At 56.6% G+C, this 15,951-nt stretch overlaps 1 protein-coding gene across 1 annotated transcript in view; it reads right to left on the reverse strand.

The window, feature by feature from the left end:
- AQP9 (aquaporin 9) overlaps positions 1-15,587 on the reverse strand; it is a 28,630-nt gene extending 13,043 nt beyond the window's left edge. The window contains exon 1 of the mRNA XM_053273098.1: positions 15,304-15,587. Within this exon, the coding sequence (XP_053129073.1) occupies positions 15,304-15,405 (102 nt within the window). The 5' untranslated portion in view covers positions 15,406-15,587. The remainder of the gene's footprint in view (positions 1-15,303) is intronic.
- Positions 15,588-15,951: the final 364 nt, after the last annotated feature.

Here is a 15,951-nt window from a genome sequence, read left to right on the forward strand (position 1 = left end):
CACACACTTTGGGCATCCGTGGTTCCCAGCCGTAGCAGCTCCCCAGAGGTTGCTGGACTGCGACACCCACCAAGGCGGAGCATTCCTGCCTGAGTGAGGGGGTGACACCCACTGCCTGAGCCCATACGGCGGAAAGCACCCCTTGGAGGCTAGCTTAACGGGCTTCCCTGGGACAGAAGTGGGCCGCCAAGTGTCTCGAGGAACCTCGCGAGGGATGGTCCCTGGTGGCAAATGGGACTTTGAGTGGAAGAGTTCCTCCAGAAACAATTTGGCCCCTCTGATCATGTCTCTTCTCCCCACCTCCCGCCCCGCCAACCCTAAACATGTCATGAGAATATAGTTTGTTTTATGAGAGGTCTGTGAAACCCGAGCCCCCGTCCTCCCAACTCCTTACAGCCCACGTGGAGGGCATTTTTTCTGCCTGGACGCCACTATAATCCTGCCCATCATTTCTCCAGCTCAAGCTCTACCCGCTCCGGAGTCACTCCGTGAAATCCAACTCTGCCTGCCTGCCAGGCTCTATTTCACTTCCTCAGACGTTGGGTTGCCATTTCGGTTCCTGAGGGAGTTCCTTCTTCTCCCCCCCCCCCGCACCCCCAAGAGAGCGGTGACTCGACTCCTTCCTTCCTTCCTTCCTTCTTCCTTCCTGGTGAGCCAGAGGTTTCTCTCTCTCCTTCAACAAAAGCAAAGACCCTCGCTTCTGTCTGTGGCAAATGCACCCCCCCCCACCCCAGGGAGGGTCTGGCCTGGCTCCTCAAACAGCCCAAGCCCCAGAGGTTGCTTGTGGTGGGGAGGGGGATCAGTGAGCCAGCACACGGTCCAGAGCTGCCCCCCAGGACCCCCACCGATGCTGCAGGCCCCAGAACTGCATGGGGTCTCCCTGGTGACTGGCAATGCTCCTGTTCAGCTCAAGGGGCTCGTGCTGCCAGAGAACTGGCTGGCAGGTCGGTCGGGGCCTGTGTTGGTGAGGGAGGGATGGGCTGCCACTTGAGGTGCCCGGAGGGCCAGATTTGAAAAGGGAGTTTGGTCTCCCTTGATTCTGCCAAACGTGGCCAGGCACAGAGCTTCCCCAGCACAACCTTCGACGATGCCTCCTCCTCAGATGAGAGTGGACCGGGGAGGCCACCGAGGGAGCCTCCGAGACCCTTGCCACTGAGCCACGTGGGCAGAGCCTCGAGGGGCATCCCAGGCAGGCAGGAGAGGGGAGAGGAGGCCCAAACGGGCCCTACAGACCCTCAGTCCGTCAAGCCTCCTCAGGATGGAGCTCTGCTCCCGAGGCCTCGGTCAAGGAGACCAGCCAAATGGAGAGTGGGAGTCCAGCCACAGACTCCCCTCAAAGAGACTCACCGCCACCCTCAAGGCCAGAACCCCAGGAGAGGCACCTCCCCCCCCCGCCCCGCCCCACCCCGCATAGGGTGTAGTATTTGGTTCAGGCTGGTGGGTCTGCTGTGAGAAGACTCCGAGGGAGAGGACATCGGTCTGATGCATGAGATGACAATGGAACCAGCCCTCACGCCTTGCTTGGGGCTGCCATTCTGGAGTCGGTCTTGTGGGCCTTCAGGGAAAGCTGCAGGCCAAGTGCTTGAAAACCAAAGGCTGGATCCAGCCAGCAGTTCAAGTTGGGCAGGGGATTGACTTCCCTTCTTCCCGAAGTGGGTTGGTTCAGCTGAACATTGGACGTTTTAAAGACAAAGTGGGGGGGGGGGGCGAGGGGAGGGAAGACCTGTGTGAGAGCTGTGAAGTTAAACGTTTCTGGTAATGCATATATGTGCATAATTAAATATACTTATCACTTGTGTTACCTTTGCCGCTCTCTTCAAAGTCCATTGCTGTTGGGGCCCTTCAGAACCCACATCTGACACCGACACCAAACTCAGCAGGGGTTCTAGCTCCGTCCCAGCCAGCCTGCCTGCCTCTAGCCTGCACCTCCCGAGGAACTGCTGTTCTGTCCAGCACCCCCTGCCGCTTGGAGGAGGAGAGCAGGAAACAGCCGCAGGAGACCCACAGCCTCCATTCCATGCCACCACGCCACGGAGGTGTCTTCACCATAATCTCCTGGGCGCTTTCCAGAGTAGACCCTGCAACGGGGTCACGGCGGATCTTGCAAGGGTGCTTCCACACTTCCTGTGTTGTGACACCGCAGTCCCTACGCTGACAGCAGGGTGCCGTTCAGATTTCCAATGCCTCGTTTCGAATTATCTAGTGCTATAATGTTGCATATCCAGAGTAATGAAGTTGCTGTTGGGGGGGGGTTGCTAGTTTCCGCGAGACTGCTCCCCCTGCTGCTTACGTTTTGAAAGCGATTCACCTGAATGGAAGCATTTTTGCTGCTGTTGAGCAGCTAATCTGGAAAGCACCCTGCAGACTGACTGGGAGCAGCCGCAGGTGCAGCACAAAATACTCTGATGCAGCACAAATACTCTGCCATGTCGGACCGATGGGAACAGGGATGCCCTTGGGCGCCTCAAGGGCCCATCCCAACGTTTTAGTCAGCAAAGCTGTGCCTAGTGCCAAGTGTGCCAACCTGTCTTGCCTCGGAACGGCTTCTGTCGTGTCCTCGGGACGGTGGAAGCAGACTGGTGGCTGTGGCAGGGCCACTTTCACTCTTGGGGCTGACACTTGCTCATGGTGGCATTCCAGAAACCTTTAGTATCACAACCAGCCCAAGGAAAAACCACCCAAGCCACATGCTCTGCATGGCTGCATAAGGCTGCTCCGGCTTCTGCAGCAGCCAGTGAGCTTGGACGCAGACCACGAGAGGGACACCTCTCTCTCTCTGCTTCTGGGAGAGAGTGGATGGGAGCGAGTGCATCTGAGAGCAGGAATGTGTACATGCATCCACCCCGGACCTGAGGTGGACCTCTCTACCTGACTGGTCCCATACACAGATGTGCTGATGAAACGCCAGCAGGTGACCCTTGCAAGAGATTCTGGGCAGATGTGGGGACAACAACACACCTGTACTGATCTCACCTTTGCCATCTTGCTTTTCTTCCATCACGGAGCTCAATGTGGCATCCCTGGGGTGGCCAAGTGGCCTCCCATCCAGGCCTGCATGTGCTTGGCTTCAGCAAGGGGGCTGCCCCATGAGCCTTCTGCCTCTCTGGTCACTGAAGACTTGAAGCCGTTCAGGTTTTGGCCTGCCATGGTGCCAGGAAGGTTTGCACGCCTAAGTGAAGCATTTGCCCTGGAAGGGGAATCGCTGGCGAGGTCACCCAGTGCCTGGGACCCGGGATGTGTGAGTTGGCCCACGGCCGGCCGGCTGTTCTGCAGGCCTTCCCTGCCTCCCAGTTCTCACCATCTGTGGTGGCGGCAGCTTAGCCTCTCCTCTCCAGGCAGTCTCTCAGCCCAGCAATGCCTAAGATGGTGATCATTGCCCGAAAGCTCAGTGGGGCCAAGCCTGGCCTCGCAGACATCGGATCCTTGTTTTTGTCTGGAAGGAGGCGAACATCACAAGAAGGAAAACAATTGGCCCTCTTTGGCGCGTCCTCCGCTCGTATTCCCTGGAAAGCGCCAGCGTTTTATCAGCATCCCACTCGGAGGGGAGAGTCAAGATCAGTGTCTCTTTCCTTCTGCTGTTTTCAGGATGTATGTGTTAGTCCTTCCAAGATACATAAATATGACTTTCCAGGATAAATAGGGCTTTCTGGAAGGTCCAGGCCCTCGGCTTTCGCAACCACAGCCGCTCGCTGGGTGGCCTTGGACAGGCGGGCACGCTTCCTCGCCTCCGTTCCCATGTCGCAGAGTGAGTGGGAAGCCCGGAGGTCTCCTCTGCAAAGGTCGTGTGAGTACTGTGAGCCATGCCTGGGGCTCCTCCCTGGACCGCTGGGGGCCCTGTGGGGTGGATGTCTCCTTCTTCTTCTTCCTCCTCCTCCTCAGGCGCATTGCCGGGGGGGGGGGCAAACACCTGCCCCAGCCACAGAAGGGGAGGGAGGCATGATGCACTCCATGATGCAGTGGTCCCTTCCAAATGGCCATGGAAGGTAGGGCAATGCCATGCCTTCCTAAGGCCATTTGGAAGGAACCATTGCATTCCAAGGGGGATTCCTGGGCATCCCTTTTTGTACAAAAGAGAGCCCTAAAAACTTACTTGTTTGGCCTGGCCCTCCAAGGTTTTAAAATTGTTCTTAAAGTATGTTAGTTTGTTTTAAATTACTTTAAATTGTATTTGAATTGCTTTTATATTGTTTTTAGCACTGTGACTTAAATGGTGTGTGTTTTCAAATTTATTATACACTGCCCAGAGACTTTGGATTGGGCAGTTTATAAATGTACTAAGTAAGTAAGTAAGTGAATGAATGAATAAATAAATAAATAAAATAAAGTCTACATGATCAGATACATGATGTCAGCCTAGTGGACTATGAAAATAGGAAGCAGCCATATACTGAGTCAGACCCTTGGTCCATCTAGCTCAGTATTGGCTACCCAGACTGTCTACCCAGCATCTTCTCCAAGGTTGCAGGCAGGAATCTCTCTCAGCCCTATCTGGAGATGCTGCCAAACTTGGAACCTAGATGCTCTTCCCAGAGCGGCTCCATCCCCCAAGGGGGATACCTTACAGTGCTCCCATGGAGTCTCCCATTCAAATGCAAACCAGGGTGGAGCCTGCTTAGCAAAGGGGGCCATTCATGCTTGCTACCACCAGGCCAGCTCTCCTCCAGGGTCACCACAGGCATGTTGGGAATGGAGGCCAGTGAGAGAGACAAAGAGAAGTGATGGGCAGGTCACCTCTTGCCCGCGCCCCCACCCCCGCCATGAATGATCCTTAAATTTAAAAAATGGTCAACTCCATAGTCCTCAGTGGGTCTTCCTGACGTTGATGGGAACTTTTCGACTAGCTGCCCTACTTCTTCCTGCTTAATGGTGGTAGGGTGAGGGCAGTGGTGCTGAGAGGTTTCTGTCAGCGTCCAGAAGGGTGCCTTGTTTCCTGTGGCACCCACCACTCTGAGGAGCGCTGGTCTTGTGGGAGCAAGCATGACTTGTGCCTGTAGCTAAGCAGGGTCCACCCTGGTTGCATATGAAAGGGAGACTAGAAGTGTGAGCAGCACTGCAAGAGATTCCCCCCTTATGGGATGGAGCCGCTCTGGGAAGAGCATCTAGGTTCCAAGTCCCCTCCCTGGCAGCATCTCCAAGATAGGGCTGAGAGAGACGCCTGCCTGCAACCTGGGAGAAGCCGCTGCCAGTCTGGGTAGACAATCCTGAGCTAGATGGACCAAGGGTCTGACTCAGTATATGGCAGCTTCCTATGTCCCTATGACTGGCAACAGCTCTTGAAGGCTTCAGGTAGGCAACATTTTTCTCAGCCCTACCTGGAGACACTCAGCCTCGGAGCTGCACCGTGCTGTTATCCCGTGATTGACACTCTGGGCACAAGACTTGCTGGGTTTTCTAATTATTAGAAGGAGCTGCAGGTTTGCTCCGCCACAGACGAGAGTGGGCTCATGCCCCAGAGGCAACGTGAACATGATCGCAGCCCCGTCACCCCCATGATAAACCCATGGTCCGTCTCCAGCCTGAGCAGGAGGGCTCTTCCCAGAGGGGTCTCAGGGCCCCTGGGGCAAAAGACTCCCTTCTGGCTCAGGGCACATGTGGATGGCGGTGGGCAGAGAGGTGGCAGGTGTGGTGCCCCGGGGGACATGTGGCATCGCTCTCCAGGGAAACGCGGAGCGGGCTGGACAGCCAAGTGGCTCTTTCTTGATCATTAGTCACATATTTATCATTTCCCTGCTGCGTCTTCCAAGGGAATCAAATTTGCAGCCAGCTTGGCTATTCTCCGGGGAGCACAATCAATATCCTTTCAGGTTGAAATGGATTTCCCTTCATTTGGTTTCAGGCCCAAAGTCTCATAAAAAAGGCAGGGTGGGGGCGAGGGCTTGGCATTGGAGGCCATTGTTTAAGTAATTGAAAACCGGGGGTGGGAGCCTGACTGCGACGGGCTTTTCAAATCCACTTCCTCTTGACTGGCAGCTCATGAGATTATGGCTGGGTTACATTAATGCCTGTTTCATACGGCAATATCGAAAACGTATACATTTAAAGCTCTTAAAACCCATAAAGATCTGCTTCTAATAGTGCATGTAAAATGAAACTTGGATACTTGGAACATCATTATTGGACTTTTACAATGAAGGCATTAAAACACTTATGACTGGTTTTGCACACACAAAAGAGGGGCAGGCTCAGAAGTGTTAAAGCGTGGCCTCCTCGGTGCTGCTTCTGCACCTTCTCAGACAGAGAACTGAGGCCTTCTTCTGGCTGAAGCACTTGGGGGCTAGCATGCCCTCTCCCCACCCCCCACCCCTTTTTTTAAAGCAGGCAAGCAAGACCAGAAGTCTGGATGGGCATTGCTGAAGACAAGCTGGAAAATGAATCGCATGCCTGGCCATCCTGTTGGCTACAAACCCCACAAGACATCCCCAAGTCGAGTCAAGTAGCAAGGACACTTTGATGTGGCTTGACTTGATAGTATCCAGAGGCAATAGATGGGGGGCACTATTGATCCCCCCCCCAATCTATCTCCCTGAGCCACTTTTGGAAGGGTGATATATAAATGGGATAAATAAATAATAAATAACCCGACAATGAGGCCAGGCACCGAAGAAGCTGCCTTGGGTGGCAGACTGGCTTGTCTTCTCTTCTCCTGCTCCCTGCTCCGCCACATGGGACCTGCTGGTGGGGAGCCAGGTGACATGATGACCCAGGGACATGGGGTAAGTGCTCCTCTGTGCTACCAGCCTATGTAGGGAGAATTGCTGGTCAGGGAAGAGAGCTAGCTTTGTGGTGGCGAGCAGGAATGGTCCCTTTTGCTAAGCAAGGTCCACCTTAGCTTGCATTTGGAGGAGTGACCAAGAGTCGCACTCCGTAGAAGGCAGCTTCCTCTGTTGCCTTTTGAATCTCTCCGCATTTGGGGAAGTGAGGGGTGTGCGTGTGCGTGCACAACTGGAGAGTTGAGAGGAGAGAGAAATGAGGGCACACACCAGAAGCAGGAAATGGCTGCTGAATCAGACCACAATCAGTTCTGAAGAAAGCAGTAATCTGTCTTTAAGGCTTATCCTCACCCATTGTGTAAAAAGGGAGTTGCCAACTTGGCCATGGGTAGTGCTTGGGGGGGGGGTTGGGGTGGTGGTGGTGGTAATGCGACTCCACCCAGCTTTGGCTGCCCACTCAAGAGGCTCGACTGGCACTCGGAGCTTTCCCAGCTCTTGGCGGGTGGGGCCAAAGTAACCCTTGCCGAGGCCGACCAGCCAGATTCCAGCAGCAGGTCTGGCTCTGGGGCTGCCCCTTCGCATTAACCTGCAGGCAGGTCAGTGGGCCCAGCAAGACGCTGCATTCAACGCCCGGAGGTGTCTAAGAGAAACCAACTTCCCACATTTACCCGAACCAAAGACGACTCTGGATTGAAGACGACCCCCTCAACACGTGGAGGTTGAATCCAGGTGATGATTCCTGCATCTGCTCGAAAGGATCAGGACCCTGATTTCTAATATCAAAAGTCTTGGATCCCGGTCAAGACAGTAAGCAGCAGCTGTGGCAGTGCCGGGGGGGGGACTTCCATCCCTCCCCCACAGCTCCAATCCGATCTCCCTCCATGGCATAAGCGCTGCTGTTTGCCATGGGGAAATACGCCCCATCAGAGGAGGGCTCTTGCCCCACACCTTCTTGTTGATTCTAGGGGTCTGGCCGGCCCTCATGCAGAACGTGCTCTGCAGGGTTTATCTCCTCCTATCACCTCTGACTGTGCCACCCCCGCCACACTAAGACAACACAGCTACAATACCAGCTTGCTGCTTTGATTTCTGACCTTGTGGGTCAGGACTGCTGACTCAGTGGGGCCGGGGTGGGGGGGGGCACTGAAACGGGGCCATAGTGCTGGGGCAGAGGCTGCTGGAGAATGGCCGGCCCAGGCGATGCAGCAGAAAACAAGCACAAAGCAAGGGCCAGGCCGGAGACGCAGCCCTGAGCTGGAATGCATGGGAACAGGGGCGTAGCTGGGGCGTAGCTGGGGCGGGGGGGGGGAGCCCGTGCTCAACCCTCTCTCTGGCCGCCCCCCAGAGTGAGGGAGATCATGAAGAAAATAGGGAGGGCTGGAGCTGGAGGGCCCTCAGGAGCCGGGCCCCCCTGTTCTTTGAACCCTTCCGCTCAGTTGGAGCTACGCCCCTGCCTGGGAAACTGACACGGGAAGAGCGCTGAGGGCCAGCTCAGCACCAGCCAGCTGCTAGGCTTGCCTTGGCCCGCTCCGCTTGGCCTTTCCCTGCTGCCCTGACAGGTCATGCTCAGGGCTGGCTCCAGCCGCTGAGCGGCACTGGGTGGAAATGGCCCCAGTCCACCTTCCCCTACTCGGCCTCCCTCCTCTTAGTTTTTGACTGGGCACATCCGGAGCCCACCTCTCCATTTAAAACAGCCCCCAAAGGGGAGCATAGGCAGCTGCTTTCTCCCGAGTCAGACCCTGGGTCTGTCTAGCTCTGGACTGTCGATACAGACTGGCCACCTTCAGACGCAACACCAAACCGGAGGTGACCGTGCCAGAGGTTCGACTTTGTCTGGATGTGTGAAACTGTGGTTTCGTTGCCCAACCTCCGGTTGGTTTTTGACCCCAAACTGTAATCTGGACTGTAATCTGGGTTTCGCTGCTGAAACCTGAGGTCTGAAAGCGGCATCGTGCTGTCTGAATTCTGCCGCTGCTGTAACCTGGGTTCCAGGCCCAATCTGCTCCTGCTACCATCGAGAGGCCGGCTCAGAGCAGCCCCCCAATGCATCAGTTCTCGGGTGGCCGCGTTTCTTGCTGGCCGCCGCTCAGAGCTGCCGCCTGCCGCCTTTCTCCTCCCACTGCTGCTGGGCATCAGGGACGCTACATCTCCCAGGAAACCCACCGGCAACTAATTTGCACGAGCTACGCCCTGGGCTCCGGGAGCAGCTGCACGTTTGTGTCACAGGATAAATTTCTCGGTGCACTAGACCTTCGACCACCCGCCCCCCAGCCTAGAAGCCACCCACCCCTAGCCCCAGGTTCACGGCTGCCATTCTGCATGCATCCCCCAAGACCCCATTGCCATCTCCAAGTGCCCCCGGCCATTCTGGGGTCTCCCTAATTGCGCTTCTGCATAGGCTATGTAGCCTGGAAGTGCCCTGCTAAGGCAGCCGTGCCAGGGATGTGAGGAAGAGGACAGAAGGTCTTGGCACTGCTGCTCTGGACTGAAAAGCCACCATTGCGCTGAGCATAGCCCCGCAACACTCACGCCCAATGCTCGCTGCTTTACTGACAGACTGACCCCCTGCCCAGTCTGGCGATGCGAGTGGCACGGAGCTTGCTGAGATTGGCCGCGGCAGACCAGCAAGAGGAAGGGGCTCCTCTGCCCAAAAGCCGGAGGTTGCTGGACTACAGTTGGTCCATCTTCTGCAGGACGATTCCAAACTTCAAAAATTAACCTCGGATTCGTCAACCTGAGGTTCCACCCTGTGTCCAAAGGCAGCCACTGGGAGTTGCTTCTCCAAGGTTGGACGCAGGAGTCCTTCTCAGCCCTATCTGGAGATGCCAAGAGGGAACTTGGAACCTTCTGCATGCAAGCAGGCAGGGGCTCTTCCCAGAAGAGCCCCCTCCCCAAAGGGGAACCTCTTACAGTGCTCACACATGGTGTCTCTCATCCAAATGCAAACCAGGGTGGGCCCTGCTTAGCTAAGGGGACAGTTCATGCTTGCTACCACAAGACCAGCTCTCCTCCCATTATAGTGGTTGGTAATAGTGCAGCAGGGTAACAACTTGCCTAGGGAGAAAGAGGTTGCCGGTTCGAATCCCCGCTAGTGTGTTTCCCAGACTGTGGGCAACACCTATATTGGGTAGCAGCAATATAGGAAGATGCTGAAAAGCATCATCTCATACTTCACGGGAGGAGGCAATGGTCAACCCCGCCTGTATTCTAGGAACATAGGAAACTGCCATATACTGAGTCAGACCATTGGTCTATCTAGCTCAGTATTGTCTTCACAGACTGGCAGCGGCTTCTCCAAGGTTGCAGGCAGGAATCTCTCTCCGCCCTCTCTTGGAGATGCTGCCAGGGAGGGAACTTGAAACCTTCTGCTCTTCCCAGAGCGGCTCCATCCCCTGAGGGGATGATCTTCCGGTGCTCACACTTCTAGTCTCCCATTCAAATGCAACCTGCTTAGCTATGGGGACAAGTCCTGCTTGCTGCCACAAGACCAGCTCTGCTCTCCATTCTACCAAAGGAAACCGCAGGGCTCTGTGGGGGCCAGGAGTTGACACCGACTTGACGGCCCCCTTGACCTTCCATAATATAAACCATCACCTCCAGGGGCAATTTTGCATCTGGGGATGATGGGAATGATGGGCCAGTGACGGAGAGCCTCCTCCGGTTGGCCAACGCCTGATGGAAAGTAAAGCACATAAAACGACAAAATTCTAAAAGCAGCCCGTCTAAATGGCTAAAGACGTCCTTGGTTTTGCTGGTTCTTGCTTGTTTAGATTGTCTTGTTTTGTTCAGCGCCCTTGAACATTATTTCTCAATTGACGGCAGCGTATCCATTCTTACAATGAAGCACACACGGAATAAACCAGCAGCGAAAGCTGCCCAGGATCGATGCCTGCCAGGCCCAGTAAGAAGCCTTCCCCAAAGGCAGGAGGAGATTCAGCAGCAGGCCAGCCTTGCAGGAGAGGGAGGGCTTCCCAGAAAGGGGGTGCCACTACTGAAAAGGCCCCAGCCTCTGGGGAAGGGCCTCTGGGGCAGGTTCCAGTTCTCAGGCAGGCTCCGAGTGGAGCCTGGGGGGAGTTGTGCTTCCTCCTTGGGGTTCTCCTGATCACACGGGGGGTGGGGGGGCAGATGCACTCTCCTCTCGGTCCCTGTTGTCCCAAAATGTGGGGGTGGGAGAGGAAGAACCCGGAGGATCTGCTTGGCTTTTGTGGCTCTGGGCTGCCTGAGGCCATGGCCTTCGCTGGCTGTTGAGCTGGGCCTCGCACCATGGGAGGAAGCAGGGGGGTGGGGGGCACAGTGGCAAAGTGGGGCCAGGTAACAACAACAACAACAATAAATAATAAGCAAAACTTTATTTGTTAGCCGCCCCATAACTAATTGTTCTCTGGGAAGCTCACAACACAGCATTAAAACATCCAATAAAAACACATTGAATCACAGCACGCGCGCACACACAGAATACAAAGCCATCGAAAAACTGGTGGGTTTTTTAAAAATCAATTTTTAAAATCAGTTGGGCTCTTGCCAGCCGCTGCCTGCAGAGCTCCCCCCCCCTGCCCGCCTCTCTGCAGCCTCCCCTCCTCTGACCTCCGCCTGGGGCAATTCCTGGCCTCCACCAGCCCCCCCCGCCCCGCCTTTGCCTTCTCCTGCTTTTCTAACCTTTGACTCAGATTGTGCAGTTTGTTGTCTTCTGGGGTCTGTTTGATGTTGTGTGTCCTGGCGGACCATCAGTTCTGGGGAAACAGCTGGGCAAGAGGTGAAAGCCGATTCCTGGCACTGGGGGAGGCGGGGAGGGGGGAGCCCAGCCAGCCTGGAGGGAGGAGGGGTCTGCCCCTGCTGCCCCTGCGGCCCTTGCTGCCCTGCAGCAGGCCTCGTCCTCTACCGGGCCTCGGAGCCGGGCGGGGATGCGGTTCCCCGCCCGGTCCGCCTTCAGGCCAGGAGCCTGCCGGGTTCCAGCGGGGGCAGGATTCTTTCGGGAGGAGACTCTGCGCTGCTGAGTCCCCTGAGGGGAGCCGGGTCCCCCTTCGCCCCCTTTGTGCCTGCAGCGGAGTGGGGGATCCTTTCTGCAATGGGGTGCCGGGGCGGAGGAGTGGGGTCCCCTCCATCCTGGGCCCCACCCAGTTGCTTCAGGGCAGAGCCAAGGGGGGTCCGGGCTGTGCCCCCAGCCAGTGGCTGGGGATGAGGACCGAGTTCTGTGCTGAGGCTTTGGGCCGAGCGCAGGGTGTGTTTGACCCAGCTTCAAAGGGGCGCGTTTCCTCCCGATTCCCTGAAGTGTGGGCTCCTACGGCAGGCTTTTAAAAAGTCCAGCGATACGCTTTCCGATTCTCAGTCACTTAATTGTTATATCAAGCCATCCATGAAAATGACCAGGTGTTTGATCTCTTTGCACTCTCCCTTATCTGCGATTTATTTTTACTGATTTATCTCTAAATAACATAAAACCCAGACATTCCTCTGAACAAAGGGAAGGGGACAGATAATGAGGAAAGCCGTAATTTAGCATACATGTGTATTCTTGGCACTTTTTTTCGAAGCTGGGAAAGGAATGTGATTTGACGCACCTTCTTAAGTATACCAGATAATCAAAAGACAGAGTGTACACTGCACAGTTCAATGCCTCCAGTAGGGTTTGGCCCCTGGGCTTTATTTCTCATGGGTTCCTGGCACGGACAGAGGGCTGGGCTCCAGGGGCGGGTGTTGCGCCAGGGGGGAGGGGGCCGTGTTTGGTGTTTGCCCCTTTCCCTGGCGCCCCCCCTTGGAGTGAAGGAGATAATGAAGCAAATAGGGAGGGGTGGACCTGGGGGGGGCCTCAGGAACTGGGGGTGGGTGGGTTCTTTGAACCCATCCATCCCATTATAGCAACACCCAGTGTTCTCTCTAATTTTTTGGATCTGTGTGCGGACTGAGTTTTGTTCTGGGCAGCAGTGTCAAGGCAGTGTGTGCGCACCATGTGCATTCAGGGTGGGGCCTTCCTGATTCCACCTGAGCGGGATCTGAAATTGAGCAGACATCCACAAACTTGTGGGCGCAGGCATGTGTGCCCGCCTTGGAGGGAAGCCTGTGACAGGCCTGGGCTGGACTCCAGAGCGCAGGAAGGCGAGGCAGGCACTGGGCGCCACGAAGGGCAGCAAATGGGGAGACAGACCCGGGTGGCCTCCCTGCGGCTCGCCAGCTGTCCCATCTCCAGATGATGGGACTACAACTCCCATCATCCCCAGATGGAATATGGGGGGGAGCTGTAGCCCAGCCGCCGCCGGAGAGCCTCAGGTTGGCCGCGTCAGAGACAGACGGTGAGGATTCCTGCTGGGTCACCATTCCCCGGGCAGGTCTCCGGCACAACCCCCCTGGGAACCAGAGTGGCACAAGCGCCAAGGTGCGCTGGTGCTGCTCTCTCCTGTCCCGTTCATGTTGATGGGACATGGCCAGGGATGACTTCCCCGCGGGCTGTGCAGCAGCGGCCACGCCACGGGCAGGCGGCTTGACTGCGGCAGGAAGGAAAGGCCTCCAGTCCAGCTGTTTTGAGCACTGCACCAAAGCGCTTCTTTTCCAAGACACACATAATGCACAGCAACTGCAAATCGTCAGGGCGGCGGACCGGATGGTGCAAATCGTCAGTGGGTGGGGGGTAACCAGCTGGACGGCACCTTCTGCGGCTGTCCTGCCGTTGCTGGGAATGGGTCCCATCCCCGGAAGGAACTCCGCCCACCCCTCAGCCTGAGGAGGAGACTTTCCCATGGGGAGAAGCTCTTGCCCTGCAGCTCTGAGCCGCCCAGCGTCCTCCATGCCCTCAAGGAGGGCCCCAGCCGGATGCCTCCGCCTCAGTGCCCCCTCCTGTGGAACGGCTGCGGCCATGATGTGCTGCTCCTGAGGAGGGGAGGGCAGGGGAGCTGACTGAGGCACTGGGCAAGGGGGCGGCGGCATCTCTGTGGCACAGGGACCTTCTTCAGGGCCTCTCGAGCGGGGGGGGGGGGCCGCTCTTTGGCCAACGGCCCTTCCAGGGGAGAGCCAGCCCTTCCCCGCGGGGCTGACCTCCTCCCCGGACGGTGCTGCGCTCCTCAGTGCTGGGGGGCCCCTTAAGGGCCACGGAGCCCTCTCTCCAGAGCTGCAGGCGGCTTCGCAGCTCTCTGCTTGCCTCCCAAGAGGGCCCCCTTTCCGGCCCTGGGCACAGCACTGCACGATGGGAATGGGGGTCTCCGCTTGGGGGGTCTCCGCTTGGGGGGTCTGCGCTTGGGTTGAAGCTTCGGGTCCAGGAAAGAACAACTAGTCGGGGGGGGGGTTGCCACTGGCACGGCCTCGGGCCTTTGGGCGAAGGGCACTGCTGCCGCGCATTGCGATAGAAGGGGTTGAACCCGGACCGTCATTCGGACGAGGCTGGCCCCAGCGAAGAGAGGAAAGGAGGCTGCGAGTGGGGGGCTGTGTGTCTAAGCGAGGTGGTGCCCCTTTCGAGAGCTGCCGGGAGCTCTGGAATCTGCCTCTCCAAACGGAGATGGGAGGGCTGGGAAAGGGGCAGGGAGGGCCGGGCCAGCCAAAGGGCTGGAGGGCCGGAGCTCCTGCTTCCTGAGGAAGGACTGCAGCATTGGGGGTGCGGGGGGGGTGTACAAAAAGGCAAGGGAGGGCGGCTAGGGTTGAGGCTGATCAAATTCGGGTTGGTCTGGAGGAAGGGGCTGCAGAGGCATTTCCCCCAGCACTAGAATCATGCGGGTGGGGGGAGGAGAGGAGAGGAGAGCTGGTCTGGTGGGAGCAGCCTGACTTGTCCCCTTAGCTAAGCAGGGTCTGCACTGGTTGCTTATGAAAGGGAGACTACATGTGTGAGCACTGGAAGAGATTCCCCCTCAGGGGATAATGGGGCCACTCTGGGAAGAGCATCTAGGTTCCAAGTTCCCTCCCTGGCAGCATCTCCAAGATCGGGCTGAGAGAGATTCCTGCCTGCAACCTTAGAGAAGCTGCTGCCAGTCTGTGAAGACAATACTGAGCTAGGTAAACCAAGGGTCTGACTCGGTATATGGCAGCTTCCTTTGTCCCTATGTCACCCAGTGTAACTGACTGGCAGCAGGGGATTCAGAGAACTGTCCTTCACAGAGAATTGTTGGCAGAATTTGCTGTCACAGGATGTGATGGCAGCCTCCCCTCTTAAAGCCACCGAGGCCAAATTCATGCATGGGCAGAACTATTAGCAGCTCTTTGCTGTGATGGCTAAGTAGAACTTCCATGTCCAGGGGCAGTCAACCTTGGGACACTAGCTGCTGAGGACAAACACTAGGTGAGGGCCTTCTTTCTGCCCCCTGCTACTTCCTTGAGGCCTCTGGGTCCGATGCAGGACTGCTTTCAGAGTTTGCAACAATGTGCTGGAGTTTGAGGTGAACAGCAGCACAGACCCCTTTGCACATCCCACCCGAGAGCAGTCCAGGCGCCCTGACCCAACTGCGCATCATGCTGGGGCAGCCATCCTCGTCAGGGTTCCAGCGGAGCAGCGCAAGTCATCGCTTGCTGATGCGCAGCCACAGAAACAGGAGCAAGCGAGGCTCACCACCGCCTGAGCTGCAGCTGGCTCAGGTTAGCTCTGCAAGGGAGGAAGGGAGGAAGGAAGGAGACTTACTATGAGTATGAAGGTGCCCAGGAATTCCGAGAGACCCTCCTTCGCCGGGTGGCTGTGCAGGACCAACTTCTCTTTCCAACGCCTCCCCGCTTTGTTAGTCATTTTGACTTCTTGCTCAGAGCTTCTGGTGTGGGGCCCGGCTCTTCTTGAACTTGGACACGTCCCCTAATATGTGGGAATCGGAGAGAGAGCGCCAAGGCAGCCCTTGAGATCAGGCAAGGATCGAGGGAGCCCAGTTCACGTTCTCGGCCCGTTCAATGTGAGTTTCCATCATGTGCCTTCCCTTTTTGGCCCTCGCTCACTGGCACTATTTATAAGCGGCAGCCTAGATAATGCTCGTCACCTCGTGTTCGGAAGCGGCTGCACTTTTTCCCTCCCCATTTCTTGCTGACTGGATTAATCATTACCACCCCACCCCACCCCACCCCACCCCTAAATAAACAGCCATGCTATTAAAGAGAAGTTTTTTTTAAAAGGACAGGAGGATTATCTTATATAATAATTTGGCAGATGCGAAACCAAACTGGCAGTTGCTGGGCCAGCTTCAAGCAGCCCTCGGGACAGATCTCCCCAGCGGAGGGTGTTTGGCAAGAGGTGTGGCCGGGCTGTGAAGAGAATGCACCTGGGAGAGATCCGAGTCCCTGGCAA

This window comes from Hemicordylus capensis, chromosome 10 (assembly GCF_027244095.1).
Source record: "Hemicordylus capensis ecotype Gifberg chromosome 10, rHemCap1.1.pri, whole genome shotgun sequence".
NCBI lineage: Eukaryota > Metazoa > Chordata > Lepidosauria > Squamata > Cordylidae > Hemicordylus > Hemicordylus capensis.